The sequence below is a fragment of the Sciurus carolinensis genome, chromosome 7 (genome assembly GCF_902686445.1).
Source record: "Sciurus carolinensis chromosome 7, mSciCar1.2, whole genome shotgun sequence".
Taxonomy (NCBI): domain Eukaryota; kingdom Metazoa; phylum Chordata; class Mammalia; order Rodentia; family Sciuridae; genus Sciurus; species Sciurus carolinensis.
Genome location: NC_062219.1, coordinates 43,065,577 through 43,089,520, shown reverse-complemented (window position 1 = coordinate 43,089,520; position 23,944 = coordinate 43,065,577). Strand labels below are relative to the sequence as shown.

The following is a 23,944-nucleotide window of genomic DNA, read 5'->3' as shown; positions in this document are numbered from 1 at the left end:
ACACTAGACCAGCATCACAGAAAATATTTAAGGGTACTCTACTACTCTACTGCCAAAAGGAAGAAGCACAATCATGAAAAGAAAAAAAATCTTTCTTAAAGAAGAGACACGCAAGTGAAAGAGAAAAGAAACAAACATTATTGATATAGTAAACTATCAAATGACAAAGATTAATAGGGAGAAGAAAAGAACTTAGAATATTCAAAACAAAAAGAATATCAACAAAACACCAGGAACAACTACACACCTTTCAACAATAACCCTAAATGTTAATGATCTTAATTTGATAATAAAAGACACTGACTAGGTTAAAAAACAAGATCCAATAATATGCTAACTCCAAGAAACTCACCTCACCTTAAAAGGCATTCACAAACCAAAAGTAAAAGAATGGAAAGAGATATTGCAAGCAAATGGAATCTGAAAGCAAGCAGGAGCAGCTATAATTATCTACAAAAAAGAGAAGTTAAGACAAAATCAGAAGTGATGACGAAGGTCATTACTGACGAATATTGGTCAATACTGATGAGGGGAACAATTCATCAACAAGATATAACAATTTTAAATATATATATGTGCAGAAGACATGTTTGGGTAACCCTAAGATGGCACCTGGCGTTGAGCCAAGAGGTGGCGCATAGTTAGTGTTAACACGGCATGATCTACTTTTGCCTGATTAGTTAATGCAAGCCCTGGATATGGGAATAATCCGTTAGAGCCAAATGGCTTACCTCCACCCCTTATCCTGTTTTTCACAGAAGAAATTCCTACCAGCTCCCTTTTGATCTGTACCACTATAAATAAACCAAGCAAGAGCTCCTTCCTTTGTTAGAGCCAGTCCCTTATGGACCACTCAATCAGTCATGCCCCTGCTTCAAAGATAATTCTGTCTCCTGTCATTATTTATGATAAATAAATTTTATTAGCTCTTATTTCACAGCCAGCCCATCCCTCCTATAGGAACCCTTTCCCTTGTCCATGCAGGACATGCAGCGATACCCAGTGACTCATCTTCTCCAGTCAAGCCCCAACCACATTCAGTTACCAACCAGTTAGTCCACTTAAACTAGGATGAACTGATTAGGTTACAGCTCTCATACTCCAGTTATTTCACCTCTAAACATTCCTGTGTTAACACAGGAGCTTTTGGGAGATGTCTTATATCCAAACCATATGCACAATGGAATATTACTCAGACATAGAAAAGAAAGAAATCCTGTCATTTATGAGAAAACTGAGAGAACAGAAAGATGTTATGTGAACAAAGTAAACAGATGCAGAATGACAAATGTTTTCTCTCATATGTGGAAATGAAAAACATATAACCTGAAAGAAAAAGAGGGACTTCTGAGAAGATGGAAGGGCAGAAGGGAGGGTGGGTATTATCAAACATGATATATGCATGAATGGAAATGTCACAGTGAACCCCATTAATTAATATGTGTGAATAATAAAAAAAACTAGAAAACCAGATTTTAAAAAAGTCCTCTAGATGATAACCAAAATATCAACAAGTAATTATAAGAAAGAAGGATAACTTTTATTATAAAGGAAGAGCAGTATGTTGTAGGAAGATGTAACAGGGTAATAGGAAGAGGTATTTTGTACATGTAAATGCTGTAAGCAGAAAAGAGTCTGAGCATCACTGTTACAATCAACAGGTTGAATGAATACATGAAAAAATGCTCAATTTCACTAATCATCAGATAAATGTGAATCAAAACCATGACAGAATATCTATCATTTCACACCAGTTAGAATAGTTATAAACAGGAAACAATGCTAGAGAGGATGTAGAGGAAAGGGAGTTCTTATAAACTGATGATGGGAATGTTAGTACAGCCATTATGAAAAACAATATAGATACTCCTTAAAAAATAAAAAGAACTACCATATCCAGCAATTCCAATGCTGGATAAATACCCAAAAGGGATTAAATTAATTATAACAAAAAGATATCTGCGTTCCCATGTTTACTACAGCGCTATTCACAATAACCAAAATATGAAATATGAAATCAACCCAAAGGTCTTTCACTAGATAAATGGGTAAAGAAAATGCAGTATATCTACACAATGGAATACTATGTAGCCATAAAAAAAGAAGAAAATCCTGTCATGTGCAACATTAAATATTAAGTCAATCTCACAGAAGAATGGAATAATAGTCACTAGAGGCTGGGAAGTAGAATGAGGGGAAGAATAAAAGAAGTTCAATAAAGGGCATCGAAACACAGAGCAGAGGAATTACATTGGTTCTTCATTAGCATATCTATTAGTTATATCAATCTATGATATATTTCAAAGTGACTAGAAGACTATGGAATTCTCTACACATTCACAGATGAAGAGATAGAAATGTTTATTACCCAGATTTGATTATTTCACATTGTATATATGTATTATCATAATGGATGCCATAAAGATATACAAATATGTCTCAATTAAAAAATATCAATGGGCTATTATAATTATATAACACACATGGTTGACATATTAAAGAACTAATATATAGTCCAAACCATTTTTTTGTGTGTGATTCATTTGAGTTCCTCTCACAATTTATGCCACCATTTCCAGGGTTCTTCCCAACTTTAGACCACTATGGCCTATGTCATTCAAAGGGTGTGTTATTAAGTGTTTTACTTTGAAGACTTTTGATATTCACAAGAAAAAGTTTAAGCTATCTTTTAAATGTTAATATTTTAAAATAATTTTTTAATAAGTCAGTCAGCTGGCATAAGACTAAACAACATTTTACTGAAAAACATGAAGGTTTTCTTTTTTCCTTTAATCTTCAGTAACAGAAGACCCCAAAAAGATAGTGAAGTTTTGGATGTGAGTTAAAACATGTAAGCTGATATAAACATTTTGGGAAGTATAAAAGATAGAAAATATCAAAAACAGAACACATTAGTACCCATCAATCAAGCTTGTTCTCATTTCTTAAGAATATTTTTTAATAAAGAATATTAAAAGTCTCAGCAAAATTGATTCTAAATTAAAAAGTTAATAGATTAGAAATATCTTAAAACATCAATGAACAAAATTAAATTTCATGGTTTACTTCAGAACCAATGTAATTTCTTATTAATAATGCTATATCTTAATGAAATCTATTGACCAAACTATACCAGGCACTCAAAACATTCAGGCAATATAATACTTAAATATTTTTAGATGCTGTATTACTCAAGCCAAATTACCTGAATGTGCAGATGATGTCATCTTTGGACAACTTGGTGAATAATAGATAAGTTGGGTAAACAGAACCAGCAGATCCGTAAGAGATACTGAATCTTTTAAAAAGAAATAGAAAAAGAAAAAAAATTAATCTCTCTCATATGCCTACAACTTAGAAAAACTGAACTAATGGCTCATAAGTCTATGACTGAGTTTTCATAGAAACCACAATGCAGTCAGGAGGAGAAAGCTATAATCCAAGGCACATGACTCAAGAACAAATTAGACACAGTACATTAAAAGATGGCAAGGCAAGCAATGCAATGAGGGCTATGTGAAGGTGCAGGTTTTTTTTTATTTTTGAGCTAATCACTTAATATAAATTTATAATAGAAAGATCCAATAGAATCTGATCAAAGCTGTTTGAGTTTATTAAATTAGGAGCAAAACTAAGAAAAAAGCTAAATGAATCCTCTAGTCTCACTTGCTCTAAATTACTTACTTTTGGTTGACTTTAAAATTCACTAGTTTTGGAATTTACGCAACTGAGCAATGTGTTATTAGTATCCCACTAGCTTTAATAGATAACACATCTGACATGTGAGTTATAGTAATGGTTGCCTAGGTTATTTTTCAAGGACTTGAAGGCTGCTTTTGTCAAAAGCACTGACTCTACTTGGTCCTGTACAGACATCTGATGAGTGAAAAAGTTGGTCATCTCAGACTTCATATCTTATCTATCTCCTTTACTACCTTAATCTTTGAGTCAGAATGCTTCTGCTCAACTCTGCATGTAGACATGTTACTCACTTAAGGAATGTTTGTCCAAAACAGCACAGATTGATTTACCCAAAACTTCCCTAATCACTTCCCTCCCCCTTAAAGGCTGCTGACAGACTAAGAACAAGATATTCTTAAGATTCACAGGGACATCATGACTATGGGCCAAATCAACAGATCACCAGCCATCAGGTTTTGCAACATTCTATTACAGACCACCAGATAGATGCCTAGAAGTCTAGAATATACTCTATAACAAGTGTCACCAAATTATAGTCCTTATGATCTGATTTTGTAATGTTCACAAGCTAAAAATGGATTTTTCATTTTTAAAATGTGTTAGGAGTTCCTCAAAACCATGCTCAGATTCAGAGGGATTTCCTAACAAGACTCATGTTTCAACATATAATCATATACCTATGTTTTATTACAACAAAAGGACACAAAGCAAAACCCAAGAGGAAGGGGGAATGGGGTGAAATCCAGAGCAAACCAGGCACAAGTTTCTAAGTTACCTCTCCCACAAAGTGACACAGAGTACATTTAATTCTTCTAGCAATGAGTTTTAAGAACATATTTAAAATACTGTCTATCAGGAAAGGTCACTATAGATCCTAAAGTTTTTACTGGAGGTTGAAGATGCAGACACCCATTGCCTGGCACACACCAAATTTCTAAATTCATAAAAGGAAAGCAAGTGTTTAGTGTAAAACACATTGTAAACAGCTTGGACACAGTGGTCAGTGGACAGTTTAGGTACCCTTCTCAGTGCTGGGATTAGTAAGAGAATTCCAGAAACCAATTAAGGGACAACCTTGCAGCAGCCCTTTCTAAGAATAGCAGTCTCCAGGTTGTGATGCTACCTCTTTTTTGGACATTCAGGTACACACACAAAGAAAGACATTATGTAGCTCGATGAGGCTAAAAGAATAAAGTACTAGGTTTGAAGACCCTTACTCTGTACTATATTCATAGTATAAGCTTAAGGTTTTAAGGGAAATAAGAATAACTAGAATCATGTGCCAAAGTTTAATAGAGGAAAATTAATGAGACTGAAGGTAAATGGTAGTATATCAAATGGTATAAGGCTTTGCAGTTTATAAAACAATATTCTCAAACTCATCTCTATGAACACAAAAGTTCCCTAAGTGCAGCATCACTGATATCACTATTCAATTTTTACAGATTAAGAAACCAAAACATCAGGTAAGTGATTTGCCAAAAGATACTAGATAATTTCTAAGACAGCCAGACCTCAGTTTTACATCCACAACCGGATCATCGAGTATGTCTAGAATTTTGAGAAGCAGAGAAAAATATGTATTACAGTCTTGGGGTATAAGAAAAAGAATATGCATGTAGGAAGAAGTTCATACTGAAAACTAAAAGAAAAAATACTTCAAGACATATAAAACTAAAAGATGTGTAGATAAATACCCTTGAAAAGACATGGGACAATTCCAAACTTGAATGAGCCACAGTATATAAATATTACCACATCTCACCATATTCATTTCTCCTAATTGCACTTACCTTTTTTATTCTTTAGCTTTATGGGAAAGAGTTTTCTGCCTTGGGTATAGATCAATAATCTTCCTAAAAGGCACAGTGAGTGAATGAAATAAATATACTGTAATTCTTGTCCTGAGTAGTAGACAATTTTCTGTTCGTTCCCTTAAGAGAAGAAAACAAAAACATTTTAATGTTTTTAATGTTTTTAATGTTTTAGTATTTTATAGTACTTATCTCCATTCTCTTCTGAACAAACAATATTCTAGTCTTTAATGGAAACACTGTTGGTATAAATTTTTTTAAAAATATTCCCTTGTTTGTTAAGATCCTTTACACTAAATCTGAGGAAAAGTCATCATTATAAAATTGAAAAAACTCAGAAAAATATAAAATGCATCAGATCACACATATAAAGTATAATATGCATCAGTGTTCATTCTAAAATAAATACCAAAAATCTCCAGAATTATCAAGGAGGGACTTCAAAAATAAGTTAAGGAAGACAAAAAGTCAATAGAAAATGTTAGTTACCCTTCAATTTTGCTAACTAAAAGTGAATGCAGGTGAAATCTATGAAAATACTTCAAAATCTAAAAAACTGAAATCTGAAAAACTTCTGATCCCAAGTGTTTCAGGTAAAGGATACTCAAATTATACACAAAAGATCATCATTACCCATATTTGCAATACGAAATTAGAGTCTCTACAATATAGATCTCTTCTAATACATATTTACTATTTACTCTTTCACTCATACATTCAAGATCTATCAAATACCTATTTTTATACAAGATCCTGAACTATTCACTAATGATCAAAACCAAAAAAATCCGGAACCTTAGCTGCCAATTAGACTATGACAAACAGAGTGGTATCATCAGAGTATGTGGAGAACAAGGGGAAGAGACAAGGGATTTGAAAGGGCAGATTATGAAGATATGGCCATGGAAAAAAACCGGATTTTATTACAGAGGTCATTAGGAAAAAAGTAAAGCACTCTAAGGAGGAAAATTAGAGTCAAATATCCACAGTAGAACACTGACTCTACAGAAGTGTAGAAAGTTGATAAAACAAAATCAAGGTGTGAAAGAAGCTCTATCAAGAAAATTATAAACAAAAACACTAGCAAAGAGAATGAAGGAGAGACAGATTAAAAACATGTTTAGGAAATGAAATCTATGTCACGATCAGTTCCACCATTACATAAAATTATAATGCATCAAAAAAAAAATTTTTTAAAAGAAAAGAAAAACAATATGCCATAGCCAGAATTACACATGGGCAGTGAAAGAAAAAGAAGAGAAAACTCAAGTTTCTAACTCAAATATATGGGCCACAATTCTTCTATTTACGAAATTCCAATGAGGAAAAGAACAGGTCTAAAAAGAGAAGGAACAATGATTTCAGTTCTGGATACTGTAAATTCTGAAGGGCACAAATAACATTCAGATAGTAATATTAAGTATGATATAAGTAAGTGGGTCTGAAATTCAGGAAAGGTATGTGGACTTCAATATTTCGGTCACCAATGACATGTAAATATATATTTGAGGCCATGTACATGAGCTCCCTCAAGAGAACAAATAGACTAAAGTGAAAAGTACAAAGGGAAAATATTTATGAGTACAAACATGTGAAGAAAAGAGAAAAGTCCTTTAAACCTTACTGTATATGACAATGAGGAAATCCAAGAACAAAATGACACTAAGCTGAGGAGAAAAGAATCAACAGAGATACATGCTTGAGGACAAAAAAGAGTGGAAGCTGATATAGGAAGATCTCAGAGGAGTAGAAATAGAAGCCTTATTTCTGCAACTGGAAAGTGAAGAGGAGGTAAAGAAGTGAGAACTGGGAGAATACAGAATACCCAAAAGGCTCTTCTCTCAAGGAAAGCAGAGAGGTCAGGCATATATGCAGCACAGAACTTGCTCCATTCTTTACTATGGAAGACACATGAGCAGGTTAGACAATGCAGGAGAAAGTATCAAAGGCAGAGTAACAAGTGAAATAATGACCCGGTTCCACTAAAAACCTAAAAACTAAAGCAAAAAAAAAAAAAAAAAAAAACTCCAGAAGGTAACAGAACCAAGAGAATAGATAAAGTGAACAATCTGAAACAGGGCACCCCTTGATTACAAGAAAGGAAACACTGATAATGGTATATAAATATTCATTTATATACACAGAAGCAGGATATTTGAGGAGCTCATATATAAAAAATTTCTATTTTCTTAGTGAAATAAGAAGCTAGGAATCCTCTTAAGAAAGAGTGGGCAGGAACAAGGCAGGTAGCTTGCTGAACCTGGCAAATACTTGTAATAGCTGTTGTGGGACATCAAAGAAAGAATATCTAAGAGGATTTCAAAGCAAACACAATGAGAGCAACTGAAGTTAGAAAATATATATTTGCACTTTCAATCCATGTTATGAATTCTCTCTATTCAAGTTCCTGTGAACCCAAAAAGCTGGAGAGCGGAACTGACCTAAAGTTGGGAAAATGCAGCCAAGAATAAGCAAGAAATTTAAAAAGTGGGGGGAAAAGCAAAATATTATGAATATGTCAAAAGAATTCAATAAAATACCCTGAGGTCTCCACTAACTAAGGAAGAAAGCAAGATCATGAGGACTAGTAAAGCAGGAAGCAGGAAGGGGGAAATAATGCTAGATCTAACTTTTTAATATCAAGAAATTGGAAAAATCTACAAACTTTTTATATGAAATACATAAACTTACGCATCTTTTTGCTGCTTTTTAAGAATAAATTCCAATTTTCTACATTGCAAAATGCTAGGTTTTGAAACCCAATAATTATTGGTCTTTGATCTTTTCCCTTGCTTTGAATTAAAGAATTTATTCAGGGATAAACTGAATTATAAGATACCTTCATACTCTTGATAACAACATTTGCTTCAAAAAACAATACAAAAATAACCAACAGGAAAGTTCAGTTTCACATCACAAGTTGTGAACTGTAAGCAAAAGATCAAGAAAAATTCTGAATAGGAAAGTTTATTCTTTCGTGATAAATAAGGTATCTACCAGTATAAGTAATTATGGAAGAGGCAACAGGAGTAAAAATAACAAAGATAGGCACTGATGGGTAAAACAATCTAAAAGAAGACTCACTATAGTCAATATCTAAAGAAGAAACCAGACAGAAAAATTAGGGCCAGAGTTTAAAGTATCTAGGATGTTTTAGCTCAGACTGAGGATAAGTAAAAATGAATCACAGGGTGGATGGGGTATTCCACAATAAAAATGACATTGTAGGGAATTTTTCTTCTAACTAATGTGCTTAAGTACCTGATTAAATGAGTGATACACTAGCAGAAGGAAAAAAGGGACTACAAACTATTATTAATAGAAGAGATTAGAATAGTAATGCCTAATAAAAATTGAAGATCTGCTTACAGTAAGAATTGGTATGACCAAACATTCATTTTAAAGGCAAATGTTATTAAAAAGTCACTATACTGAATTTTTTTAATTTCTCAAAATATTTTAAGTCATTGGCAAAAGTGATCTCATTTAACAGTAAACTGTTAGTAATCAGCAACTAAAAAAATAAGTCATTACAAGGTTATTTCTGAGCCACATTGCCAGACCTTTATATATTTTTATTTAGAGACAGGGTCTCTCTAAGTTGCTTTAGGGCATCCCTAAGTTGCTGAGGCTGGCTTTGAACTTGTGATCCTCCTGCCTCAGTCTCTACGCCACTAGGATTACAGGTGTGTGCCACCACACTTGGCAAAATTAAACATTTTTAATGTGTTTAAAAAAAGAAAATAATACATACCACAAGGCTTTGAATGTTCTGAAATTTCATCAGCTCTCATGGTCTCACACAATTCCAAGTACTGAACACACTGCTGAACTGCTGTAGTTATCTAATAAAATAATATCTCATTAATTTCAGGAATTTGCAGCCTAGAAGTCCAAAAATTTTTATTAAAAAAAATAGGAAAGCTATAAAAATTCTAGCAGGAAATATTTGGGGAAATATCTAGAATACTACCTTTCCAAACACTGCAACTCAGTCTCCCCAGTTGAGTATTGCTATGGCATCATTTGGGGAAGCACTGAAAATATTTGTGAACAAATAAAACACTATTATAATGTTGGTGTCAGTGGATAGAAATAAACATAATCTGACATTTTTGTGAAATATACAAAAATGCTGCAGCCATGGCTTTCAAAACTTTCCTGTCCGGTTCCCTTGCCTCAGAGTCTTTTCTTCCCAGCTGGTCAGCAAATATCAACTTGTTCAAGACTTTGTTTCCATTTCAATAACAGAATTTAAAAAAAAAAATAAAGAAAACTCAAAATTCAAAGAAGAGTGTCATATTTTTTTAAAAAAATCTACTACAACCCCTACTGTTCCTAATAATTCTCGTATGAGTCTCCATTCTAACTCTTCCTCCCATTCTTCACAAGTAGAGCTTTCAAACCTTCTCCTCTTTCCCAAAACTTACCTACTTCCTATAGATGCCCTCCAATTCTAATTCCCAAACAAAATAAAAATCATCAGTGAGATAAGGACTGATAATTGTTAGATTTGGTGATGAGGAATTTGTTGGTGACCCTGAAAAGATCAGCTTCAGGAGAATTTGGAGATTAAAGACAGTTTATAATAAAGAAATAAAAACTGAAAAAGTAAAGGTACCTAGTATGATTTTCATTTTCAGGAAAGTTAGCCATGAAGGAAATTAAAAATGGAGCAACAGGTACTATAAGGGTCTTAGAGTCAAAACTGAACTTCTTTTCAAGTTGGAAAAGTAGGATCATGCTTATGTGTTTTTGGTGGGGTAGCTGACAGAAAAGTTTGACTACACAGGAGAAAAAGAGGACAGTCAATAGAAAAATGTACCCAAGAGGGAGGAGTAGTTTGGACCCAAGTGGAAGGAGAATTAAGCCTTCAATGGTAAAAAAAAAACATGCAGGCTGTAGGACTGAGGCAAGTTCATAATGACAGTATCCAGTAGTCAGCGGGTTTCCCCATTTAATTCATTATTATGACCTCAGTTCTGTGCAAAAAAAAAAAATTACATGGCAGGACTTCAGTCTTTAGATAGGGCTGATTTCAAGGTTAGACTCTGATAGTATCTGGAAAACTGGAGTTCAGAAATTCCCACCATTGCAGAAGAAAACTGCCTGTGGAGCCCAAGTCAGGCAAATGTGTGAGGTCCCGGCCCTGAATTTTCGTGTTCTTGCTTGAGAGAATTCCAGAAAGACAGGAGACTTAGAAAAAGTATAGCAAAGGTTATTAGAAAGGACAGGAAAAGGGGGAAAGGGGACACTCACAAGGGAAAGAGTCTTTTCAGAGAGAGGAATATGTTCCCCCATGCCCTCCAGTTTTATTGGGGGTCCAGGGAAGTTTTCAGAGAGTCCTGCCAACCTCTTGACTTCTGACTGGCAGCATGACTGTACCACACTTCCAAGTCCTCACTGCACACAGTAAAAATTTGAGGCAACTATGGGTCACTCTGGCCCATGCTGACTGGTTCCAATTGGAACTTATTCTTACAAATTTTATGGTTGGGGGAATTATCCTTCTTTCCCTGAATTCTGGAATCTGGTCTGTATGAGGGTCACCAAAGCCCCCCATTTGGGGGTAACTTAGCAGGATGAAGTCTTTCAGACCTGCATTTCTCCTGCAGATAACAGGTAGTCTGATGGGGAATGTAACATATCCTATTAACTTAAGTCAGGCAGAGCTGCTGATAATTTGCTTTTTAAAAAGAAGTATGTAGAGGTCAGCACAGTGGACCCAGTTTGTAGAATCATTCCCTTAACCCCATGTTTCCACCACCCATATATGTCTGTTACCTATTATCACCATTCCAAGAATGGATCACAGGGCTTTCACTGTACCTAAACTACAAAAATAATGTGGTTTATGCTGAACATCTGCTTTATTTCTAACAATGTGAGATATGTGCTAGGCCAAAAGTGCCTACACAATCAGTCCCCAATAAAATAAACTGTTCACTAAGTCTCTAATGAACTTCCCAGTAGATAACATTTCATCCAAGTTGTCACAATTCGATGCTGGAGGGATTAAGCACGCCTGTTTGTTTCCATGATAAAAAGACAGTTGGAAACTTATACTTTCATATCCTCCATATTTCACCAAATATACCTTTTCTCTTTGCTGCTTTTATCTTATATCCTTTCACTGCAACAAATGATAGCTGGGATTATGACTATATGCTGAGTCCTATGAGTTCTCCCACCAAATCATCAAATCTGGGGGTTGTCTTGGGAACCATCTCCCACATCTACACATCTTATCTAAATCAAATTTCAGAAATCAGAGCCATGCCTTCTGGAGATCTGCACTTCAAACTCAACATGACCAAATCTACCAAATCAAAAGATCATTACTTCACCAGAAATGTTTTCCTTCTACCATGTTACTTACCTCACTTAATGACATTAATCACTCAATTACTTGAGGTCTCAGCATCCCCCCTTCAAATCCTATTTCTAACTATGGCATTCCTGAGTTTATCCATTTATCCCAATTCTCAGTTCATACTTCCATCATCTTTGGCTGAGATTACCCACAGCCTCTCAACCACTTTTTTGCTTAAACATTTCTCCTCTATAGCAACTATAACCCATTTCCCAACAAAGAGCAAACAAAAAAGAAACAGTGACTTAAAAGAACAATTGCCATTTTGGGAAAGTGACAAAATTAGTAAAATAATACATTTAAGAGAAACTCTTAAGAATCGGGAAACAAAAGAACAAAGAATAGTCAGCTCTTTTAACTGGGAACTTAAAATGATATCCCGAACAATTAATTGTTCAAAGACTCTTTTTAGTTCATTTGCACTCAAATCTGGAGACCCAGCCTCTTTGCACCCATCTCTACCAAAGTTTATCTTTACTATTCACTTAAATTCCTTCTGTTTCTTTCCCTAACTTATTAAACATACTACTCTTAGGAAAATATAATAATCACAGGTAAAGGAAAAATCTTGTGACAGCAATAATCACATTAAGTGATATTCCATTAAGGTGCAGGAGCAGAAAGCAGACCTACAGTAAGTGAATTTGAATACTAAAGAGTCAAGTTGAGCTATAACAAATGATTTTCCTAATCCTCAGGAAAAGACAAAAATTTGTTATACAAATTAGAATTTTATTTAATACTGACTGCTCTACACTATCAAATAAATACCAGTCAATTCATTTCATTGTTAACCCTAAGGCAGAAATTTTTTAAAAATTAAAAAAAAAAGATTAAACATAGCATGACAGGAAAACACATAGGAGAATTTAATCCAGCTCACTACTCATTTTTTAAAATGACTTTCAGGGAACAAGAAAAATGGTGCCACATAAAGCCATTTCAGAAGTCATTCCATTAAGGGTAATCTGGACAATGATTCAAATTGTTAAAAATAAAAGGTTAGATATTTACACTGAAAGTTGAAATGTTTTTCTAACTAGTTCATGACTTTGCAATACCATGAAAAAAAAAGAATATCTTAACTTCTGTAAATAACTGACAGCACATACATAAATTGATACCCTAATGCTACCTATCAAAAATGTCAAAAACAAACAGAATTACACAAATACAATGGTCACTAAACATGTGGTAGGTTAAATTAAAATTAAATAAAACTTAAAATTCAGTGATTCAGTTATCCTAGTCATATTCCAAGTTTTCAAGAGTCACATAAGGCTAGTGACTGAAAAACGATTTTCCATCGTTGAAGAAAATGTCATCAGACAGTATTAATGAGAAACTAGAGAAGCTTTAGTACGTTAACATCACAATGAACAGGTTGCTCAGATTAAGATCCTAATGCAAAAATCCCTTATAGAACACAAAGACAAATCCATGGGAGTGAAACAAAGTTTCCACCACATATGCACAATTAGACCTCAACTCTGAAAAGAAAATGGAAATAAATGCACCTTGCATTCATTTTTCTCTGTTTCTTTTCAAAAGTAGGACCAACTTTACTTAAAAAAAATAAATATACCATAAATAATCTTTTGATGTTTTATAAATTTAAAAAAGCTTTTTAGAGAAAATGAGATTTAAAATGAAGTATCAAGCAAGTCTGATCCATTACACACATGAAACAAAATTTTTTACTAACTTGATAAAATATTGAAGTGACTTATAATGAAGTAATTCCACCTACAGGCTAAAAATTGATAGACTTAACTTTTCAAAAAAGAAGCAGATTATAAGAGTCAATCTATAAGAAACATTTTAAATGCTTGCACTAGGGCCTCTGTGGTAGCAAGAATGTTACTACGTACACATAAACCATGGGGGGGAAAAATCATCCTGTTCTTTGTCTTTTTTCCTTTCTCTCTTCTAGCAGGAGCAGTCTAGCCCATAATGCAACAACAAATTTTCATTTAAGTTGGAATGGGAGAGAAATGAGAAATAGAAAGGCTTTATTTCAGCTCAATTTTTCTAAAAATTTTTAAGTATATTTTATCTGTACAAATAAATTTATACAATATTCCTCCCTTCTACCCAATTCCCTTAATTTTCAAACACAAAACAATTCTTTTTTCTCCTCCTTTTATCCTCCGCAGTACTGTATGTACCCAAAAACCCACAATTTCAGTAATCTTTCCTTTGTCTAACTTCTAAACTCAATGTTATGCCTAACTGCATAAACCATTATTGACCCAAAGTTATACATACTAGTATAACTTAAATATTTTAATAAATTTCGTTTTTCATATTAGATATTTATTAATTTTGCTGATTTTTTCCCATTTCTTTCAGGGCCCTTATACACTGTTCTACAAATAGTAACAAATACAGATAATTTTGGTAATACATTTTAGAGTATAAGTCTATACTTGATATAACTCATACCAATTTTTGAAAATACAAAAGCACTTTTCACTCTAAAGTTTTTTCATGCAAGTTTTACTCAAAATTAGAGGTATATTTTATAGAAGTAATTGTCTTTTTAATGTCTGACCTGAATACATGTAATACTTAGAAATATGGCTTCTCTCAAACTACCTTATTATTTATAGTAACCCATTTTACTACGTACTTCTGTAATTCCAAATTGTTAATCTGACTGTCTTTTTAAGTCTCTATTCTTATCCTTCCATGTTTCATAAATGTAGTTTAAGGTCACATAAATGGGGAATTGCTTCATTAGCCAATATTAATCATCCCCATTTGACTTTGCATATTCAAAATGTTATATCACATAATATTTTTGTGATATTATTTCTGAACATAAAAAATACAGACTTACCAAAGATTTATATTTCTTTTCAAGAAGCCTCAGTACTGTACTTCTGCTATAATATGCATGCTAAAGTTAAGAAAAAAATTATATTTAATATTCAAGTTATGCCATTTAAAATCTTTTTCCAGCATCATTACCAATATCTAATAAATCACATAATAATTACTATAATCAATGCCAAGAATTTTTCTCAATGTACACTGTACTACGAGAAAAGCAATCACAAGAATGCAAGAGATATCAAAAAACTTTTAGATGTTTTAGTGTCAGACCAGTGAAAAAAGACATCCTCCATTGTGTCCAGTTTCCATGCTAAACTAATTTAAAACCACCACCAAAAAAGCCTACCTAACTACCAGTATATGACAGAATCCAAAGAAAGTATACAGGAATAGGAGGGGGAAAAAAATCACAAACCATATACTGAAAACCTGTACTGTCTGTATGTACAGAAATTTGCCAAGGTTCAAAACTAATTCCCTTCTGACAATAATGTTTAGAAATAATTGTAAGTGCTAAAAAAAGCTTTAATTTTCTCCTTAGAGTTGAACATAGATGGGATTAAAGTCTATACATACATAGCATTTTACAAAGTCAAGGAAGAATAAATTATTTTGCTAGATTATGATAGATAGCATTAGTGTTCAAAAATCATTCTTCATTTTTCTTAAAAATAATAAAAAATATTAAATACAATAATACCCAGTAAAAACTCTAAAAGAATTCTGGGGAACAGAGATTTTAATTCATTAAATAGTATTTTAACTAAATGAGTGGTAGTCAAAACCCCATGTAACTTAATATGCTTTCAAAAACCACTTTTTTAAAATACTTTTTCTTAGTTGTCAATGAATCCTTTATTTTATTTATATGTGGTGCTGAGTATCCAACCCAGTGCCTTACACATGCCAGACAAGTACTCTACCACTGAGCCACAATCCAGCTCCTCAAAAACCATCTTTTGATTTAATAAAATAAATATGTTGATGTGTAATTAAACTATTTTTAATATCTACCATGTTCTGTAAAAGGAATGCTCATGACACCTTCGTTAGATCAGGTTCAACAAATTAGTCCCTGAACCAAATTCAGTCTATCACCTGATTTTGTAAGTTTTATTGGAACACAGTCAAGTACATTCATTTACATATTACCTATGTATGCTCTGAAGCCACAACAATTGGGTTAAAAAGCTGCAACTGAGATTATACAGCCCACAAAGTCAGAAAATTTACAGTCTGGTCCTTTATATAAAGTTTGCCAACCACTGCCATAAACACAAAGAATGCAAAAGAATACCAGAAATTTTCATTAACCTTTCAAAATATTTGGGGTTTAATTTTTTAATACTCTTATATTGCTTAGTTTTCTTGTGATCTGTCTCATTTTCTTGAGAAACAGTACTGGCAATCAAAAATGTTAAGTGAAATAAATTTTCATACATGAGTAGAATATGATTTCATTTCTGTTAAAAAAAAAAAAAACCTAAACAAAACAAAAAGGCCTAAGCAGAAAAATATAAAAAGTGTGTAAAAAGTACAGACTTACATAAATTGAAAACTTCACAGTTGTTACCCCTGTGCTGAACAATTAGAACAAAAAATTTGTGCTTTTATATTTTTTGCACTTCCCTCAATAAAGATCTAATTTGATAATCAAGAAGGAAATTCAGAGAAAGTATCAGACATAAGAAATAAAGGATTCAGGTTAATTTAAATTCGGCAAACATTATTATTAGGCTACATGACAGTTAAGAACTGGAGACAGAATCATGCTCTAATTAATTGGGCATTTACCATATAGTTTAGATAACGAAAGGGTAGGGAAAAAAAAGCCATATGCTATTTAATATTCAAACTGTGCTGAGCAATAAACAAATATGCTACTGTTTTGCATGGCAAGTCCCCAGCCTCTCCCTTCTCTACTGCAACAAATACCTAGAGCCTGGTAGACAGGTTGAGAGAAACAAGATGTAGCACAGAGACCAGCAAAGCTGCTGCAACTGCTAGACACAGACTTCTACTATTCCATAGTAGAGGTGAGAGGTAACAGCATACCACATCTCTCCACTCTTAATATGGACTTCAGTTCTGGGGCAGTGAGAAGCTCTACTTGAAAATACCCAATTTAGGCATTAAACACCCAAACTGCAGGTTCAGAAAGAGGCAAAGAAGGAATATTTTAGACATATCTCCTAAGCCCAAGAAAAATCAGCAGTGAATCCTGATATCCTATCATTTCTATTCTAAATTTTCAAAACTTTTAAAGAAAATTAGATTTTGCATAGGTCACTCATCTTAAATAGAACAAATGTATTATGACTTAAAATCCTATTCTAATTCTGCAACCTACCAGGTGAACAATCTTGGACAAGTTAACTTCTCCATGCTTTGACCACAATATCTCAGAAATGGAGTATTAATGCTATCATATCTCATAGATATTTAGAAGAATGAAATGAGATAATACACATAAATGTGATTAGAACTGTTAGCACACAGTAAACACTAGCTATTCTTCAAATGATACAACAAAAGAAAATTCTAGTTTTCCTTACCATCCACTTTTTGAACCACACAGCTTTAGTATCAACTAATGCAAAAAAGTAGACTGGATCCAAAATCTTTTGTGAGACAAGATGACTTTGATCATGTTTAACTGATAACAAGGACAAAGTACTCTCCACAATTTCTTCCATATACCTTAAAGTTTGGGAAAGAACAAGAGATTTTACCAAAAAAAAAAAAAAAAAGATTATTTTATTTATATGTGTGTGTGTGTATGTGTGTGTAAAAACTGGTGATATCCTTTATACTTGTGGAAATATTATTTTTAGAAACAATCTTTTTATATTTTACTAAAGGGCAGAGGTGAGATTCACACTCAGTTTTTCTGCTTTAAAAACTTACAGTTTCTATTTTAATACGGATTCTCCAAAACTTTCCTTTTGAGATTCACCAATGTTCTTACAACCTTATTAAACATTTTAGAGTTGAAAGAAAAAAAGTTTAAAAAACATTTAAGGAACTAGTCCAAAGTAGCAAAGACAACCTAAGACTACAAGATCCTAGTTTTGGGCTGGGGAGATAGCTCAGTTGGTCGAGTGCTTGCCTTGCAAGCACAAGGCCCTGGGTTCGATCCCCAGCACCAAAAAAAAAAAAAAAAAAAAAAAAACAGATCCTACTTTTACCTTGTTTTTATAAGTGATATTAAATGTTTTACTTGTGTAGAGCCATTCACATTGTTAAGTATAAAATATGACAAACTTAAAAGAGAAGAATAAAACTACATTACTTTTCCAATCATGTAAATCAATTAAGACTGTATCTACTCCCTGAAATGTCTAAGGGTCAATAACCTATGTTTCCCAGTTGCATAGGTTAGGAGACTTACTTCTCTGGATGACGAATCCAGAAAGATGGAACCTCTTTCTGATACTCATTTAAAAGACGAACCTACAAAGCAATGTATAGGAGTTCTCAAAATATTAGAATTCTTAAATACAGAACTACTTAAAACAGAAGCATATTCTAGTAAACAAATACCTTTTTGAGTAAGCTGATCATATTATGATTAGTTATATCTATACCAGTTGTAAGAGTAGGAATATGATTTTCTCTAGAAAGAAAATATAACTCCAAATATTTCGCTGAAAAAAAGCAAAAATATAAAATTTTTATACCATTCATTTACAATGCTTTCTGAAAAAAAGTTATTTCTTAACGCACTTTTCTTAAGTGCATATAAAAGAGGTAAAACATTTTCAAATGATTTAATAAACATACCTAAGCTTGTATAAATTTCCTTGGTCATATGTAATGGCGAAAGTGTAAATGTCTGTGCATAGAATTTTAAAATCCGATCCTACAGAAATGAGAAAGATGATTTGCATCTAAGATTCTTACAAGAATTGAGATGACACATTTTTCACATAGTGAAAACTTAAAAAAATAAACACAAAATAAACCATTCAGAAACTTAGGAATGTGTACATGAAAAAGAGCAGAAGTAAAAATGGTAAAAACTAACAGTAAATCAGATAACAAAATATACTGCAATATCTGGGAATAGTAGGTACTGACATTGGAAGGCAGGGGAAAGGAGAAAGGTTAGGTTTGATAGAGGAAGGTACAATGGAAAGGTGCCAGTAAACAATGAAACACAGTAGGCAATATTAAATTTTAAAAGATCATGCATTTCCAAATCCGAGATTTGTTTTCTAAATTGCTTACATGGGTAGCTTCAATTATTACACGTTTAGGATTTTTTCTTATAACTGTGTCTATTCCCAAGAAAACAAATTTTTTAAATTTAGCATTAAGCTTGAAGTAAAAACATGTAACACAAGGTAAAGTAATTAAATGAGAAACAGGTGTAATTATAACAGTGCCTGACACTAGTAAGTACTTAAAAATATTAGCTACTATTATTTTAATTATACTAACTGAAATATTATGATGAGATTAATCCTAATAGTAAAATCCAACTTCCCAACTTCCCATTAAATAAAAACATAAAGTTGCCTCAGATTTTCTAATCAAATAGTCTAGGAGGAAAAATTAATAGTCTTGTTTATATCATTTAAGATAATATGAACACAAGAAATACTTGCCCAAGTGACTAATGGTATCTTCTAATATCCTAAAAATTCCTACTCAACTCAGGTTATTAAAAACTTTGGGAAGTCTATTTTCATAGTTACAGCACTTAATAAGTATCTGTAACACTTTTCAACCACTACAGACTTCACTTGGTTACACGTAAGAGTCCTTTTGAATTGGAGATGAAGAAACAGAATCAAATTTAACAATTTGGATCAAGCAAAAATTTTAAATGAAAAAGAAGCCAAACTTTGTTTTCTTCAAAATGATTAATTCTACTGCCATTTTTCCTCCATAACAATTACTTCAATTTTCTTAATAAAACTGACCCTTGCTATATAATAATCTATAAGAGCTAAATAAAATAACTGACCTTACTATGTTTATAAAGTTATTATAAAATTATTAAAATAAAGAAATCTATTCTGCCATAATTATTTGTTAAGGAAAGGAAAAAATGGCAGGCAAAGTTACAATTGTATTTCTTGTTAGAGCCTTTAAATATTAAAGCCTTAAAATGACCCTAAAATATCTTTTTTCTCCCTTGAAGATCTTGTTTTTATAGAAGTCTATGATACCCTCTGGTGTTAGTAAGTTTAAACTGCACCCAAGTAGTAAACATCTTTTTTCTCTGATGAGAATAACAAAGGTGGTTCCCAAACCACTTTTGTTTACCAGTTAATTGTATCATTAATATAATTAAATATTGATGTCAATAAACAGGTAAATGTATTAATATACCTTATATTTTTCCATACTATTTGTTTACTGTCTGTACCCTCTACTGGAATGTACATTCCATAAGGGCAAAGATTTGTTCTATCTTGTTCATGGAATAGTCCTAGTATCTACACAAGAATGATGCACTGTTATGGTTTAGTTATGTGGTATTGCCCCAAAGCCCATATGTGAGACAATATAAGAAAGTTTAGATGTGAAATAATTGAGTTGTGAGTTTTAACCTAATCAGTGCATTAATCCCCTGATAGGGATTAACTAGATAGTAACTGCAGGCAGGTGGGGTCTGATTGGAAGAGATGGGTCATTGGAGACATGTGCCTTTGGGTGTATATTTTGTTCTTGGAGAGCAGAGCTTGCACACATGCGTGTGTTCTCTCTCTCTCTCTCTCTCTCTCTCTCTCTCTCTCTCTCTCTCTCCCTCTCCTCTCTTCCTCTCTCTCTCTCTCTCTCTCTCTCTCTCTCTCTCTCTCCCTCTCCTCTCTTCCTCTCTCTCTCTCTCTCTCTCTCTCTCTCTCTCTCTCTCTCTCTGTTTCTTGGCAGCCCTGTCCTGAGCCAGTTTGCTCCAACACACTTTTCTGCCATGCTATTCTGCCACACCTTGGGCCCAGAGCAATAGAGCCAGGCATCTATGGACTGAGACCTCTGAAATTATAACCCCAAATAAACTTTTCCTCCTCTAAAATTGTTTTTGTCAGTTCTTTTGGTCACAGCAGTGAGAAGCTGACTAAAACTTTTCCTTCTCTAAAATTGTTTTTGTCAGGTCTTTTTGTCACAGAAGTTGAGAAGTTGACTAAAGCATGTACACTGTAGATATTCGATACAAATTCCTTGAATAAATAAAAAAATGTAGCTCTTATGATAATGCCTTAAATTCTATACAAAACACCATACCAATTTTAAAACCAAAGCTTACTTCAACACAATAGGAAGAAAAAGACCCTCTAATTTAAAAAATCCAACCTGTATTTAATCATGATGCTTGAATTCAAGTCAGGATTTTTTTTTTATTCACATCACAAACACTATCTGCACAATTATGGTACTTGTCAAGATAAGCTTACTTTTCATCATATAATAACTGTTCCTGAAAAGTCATATGCATATTGATTTTTGCAAAAATCAATCATATCTCTACTGACTCCATAACTATAATTTTAGAGATTTTCTGCATTTGCTTTATGATTCATCTCATTTTATTTTCTAAATTCTAAGTTTTACAATTTTTTGGTTTCTCTTTTTAAGCAGTTAGGCAACTTCCAAATAAACACTTACATGCAGGGAGATAATTATATGAACACTTGAGAATCTACCCTAATTAATCACTTTAAGCTCAAATTTTCATTTATTATGAACACTTAAAATATTTATCTTAATTCAAAAATAATAACAAATACTTGGGTATCTTTCACAGGATAAAACGAAATGCACAAGACAACAGGATATTATTTGGCAATTCAGTATGATGTTCACCATACTTTGAATCTAATTATTAAATATTGTTAATTACTAAAAAAGAAAATTTATAGCAGTCTGAAAAGCTGAAACCAAAATTCTGTAAATATTTGAGTTATCAAAAAAAACTAACATTCCATTTAGTTCTATAATGGTGGGAAAATGGGAATTTTTAAAAATATTTCTTTTAACTCTTTCCTTACACTAAACACAGGATCAGGATCTGAAAGACACAGTGTCAATTTTTCACAGAGAGTAGTCCAATTTTCACAGTTCAGGACATCAGATGGAGGAGCTGAACATAATGTTTGTAAGGCGTCATATCTCACCTATATTTTTTAAAAGAAAAATTTTATTAATAGTTAGCCATTAGAATAATTCCAATTTTTCAAGGCATCATTTAACAAACTGTTGAAAGCCAGAATCTGGATAATTGTTTTATAGAGTCATTTATGAGAAAACAATATATTTTTAAAAAATAGCTCAAGAATTCATTTTTAAATTAATCACTAACAGGGGAGGGGGGTTGCTGTTTTGTCGAAAGAAAATTTGAACATTAACTATACTAGGAGACTTATATCTCATGTCTCAGTGGAACATAAGGGAAGAATCACCAAGGTAATGTTTTCCAATGGCCCCACCCTACAGATTTTCCCCATTTTAGTAAAGCCCCCATGAGTGCTCCTGTAGTTGAGAGCTCTAATTTTAAAACATTTCCCAGATATGTCCCTGATGGCACATTCCCATTCTAGAATATGTGAACAATTCTCACAAAAAAAAAAATTAATTCAGACTTTTTTCTGCTAGACCATATTTTCTGACCTTCTAACTACTGAGGTAGGAAAAAAAAGTAATTCACTAATGGAATGCAAAATTGAATTTCTGTATTTTCACAGAAAGTTTGCTTTGTAATCAGTCTTCTCAAAATCCAATCTGAATTCACTCAAAACAGTATGACCCAAGGGACAGCAGTAGAGGATAGTTGCACTCCAATAACAAACGGAGGAAAGCATCTCTCCCATTCACACTGCAGCTAATGAAGCCCAACATAGCAATTCCAATCTGATCCTCGAAATCTGGTCAATTCCCCACTGAAATAACTGAAGCCTAATGAAGGTGTCAGTGAAGGCGAGGCATCAGAGATAGGAGCCAAGATCTTACTTAGCAAATCAGACATTCAAATCTTTCGAGATAAAAAAGACAGAATACACAAGTATCTGAAAATGTCTATATACTCAAGTGAAATAACTCCTAAATATACCTTTATTTTTGACAAGTACTAGGGGGAATGTGAAGTTTTAAAAATTAATAATTAATTTACAATAAGTAGTAGTCCCTTTTCAATTAATTTTTAAAACAAAATACTATTAAGAATTTACTACTTACAGAAACAGAATAAAGGTTAATGAACAAGTATAAATTTCCAAGTAATCCATTTAAACAGAAGAAAGTTAAGATTTATCATATAAAAGTCAAATCTCATTTTCAGTATCTTTTCAAACAAGTTATTTACTAAAATCCAAGAAATAAAACAATGCAAAATGCTGAGGAGAAAAAAAATTGTTCCTCTATGATTTTTTAGAAAATTCAGTAGGAGTAAATAACCATACATTTCATTTAAAATGTAAATTTTGGAAAAAATAATTTGTTTCAAAAATTAAAACCAAATGGCATATACACAAAACTCTTAGTTAAAAAAAATTTTACATTCTATTGTATTTCTATTTCAGATTGACTTTCAAATGAAATAATACATCATAAAAAGCAGTTTATAAAATCTCTTAAAGTATAAACAGACAATTCAATACAATTACTGCTTAAAAATTTTTTTTTCTAATAAACAAGTTGTCAAAGTCTCACATGCAGGAGTTGAGAAGATATTGGTCAAATATAAAACAACTCTAAGATTTCATCTTACTCCAATTAGAATGACTATTATCAAGAACACAAACAATAATAGATGTCGGCATGGATGTGGGGAAAAAAGCACACTTTTACATTGCTGGTGGAGTTGCAAATTGGTGCAGCCACTCTGGAAAGCAGTATGGAGAATCCTAAGAAAACTTGGAATGGACCCACCTTTTGACCCAGTTATCCCACTCCTCAGTTTATACCCAAAGGACCTAAAATCAGCAAACTTACAGTAACACAGCCACATCAATGTTGATAGCAGCTCAGTTCACAATAGCTAGATTGTGGAACCAACCTAGATGCCCTTCAATAGATGAATGGAAAAAGAAATTCTGGTATATGTACACAATGGAATACTATTCAGCCATAAATAATAATAATATTATGGCATTTACAAATAAATGGATGGAATTGGAGAATATCATGCTAAGTGAAATAAACCAAGCCCAAAAAACCAAAGGCTGAATGTTTTCCCTGATAAGTGGAGAATGATATATAATGGGGGCCGAGGGGT

At 32.8% G+C, this 23,944-nt stretch overlaps 1 protein-coding gene across 2 annotated transcripts in view; it reads right to left on the bottom strand.

The window, feature by feature from the left end:
• The window catches only part of Tbc1d32 (TBC1 domain family member 32), a 301,835-nt gene that overhangs the window by 166,939 nt on the left and 110,952 nt on the right, over window positions 1-23,944 (bottom strand). For both annotated transcript variants that reach the window (XM_047558656.1, XM_047558654.1), the window contains exons 6-14: window positions 21,723-21,848; window positions 18,511-18,589; window positions 18,271-18,374; window positions 18,119-18,180; window positions 17,283-17,427; window positions 14,732-14,791; window positions 9,271-9,361; window positions 5,496-5,636; window positions 3,206-3,298 (exon numbers count right to left, since the gene is read on the bottom strand). In XM_047558656.1, the coding sequence (XP_047414612.1) occupies window positions 3,206-3,298; window positions 5,496-5,636; window positions 9,271-9,361; window positions 14,732-14,791; window positions 17,283-17,427; window positions 18,119-18,180; window positions 18,271-18,374; window positions 18,511-18,589; window positions 21,723-21,848 (901 nt within the window). The remainder of the gene's footprint in view (window positions 1-3,205; window positions 3,299-5,495; window positions 5,637-9,270; window positions 9,362-14,731; window positions 14,792-17,282; window positions 17,428-18,118; window positions 18,181-18,270; window positions 18,375-18,510; window positions 18,590-21,722; window positions 21,849-23,944) is intronic.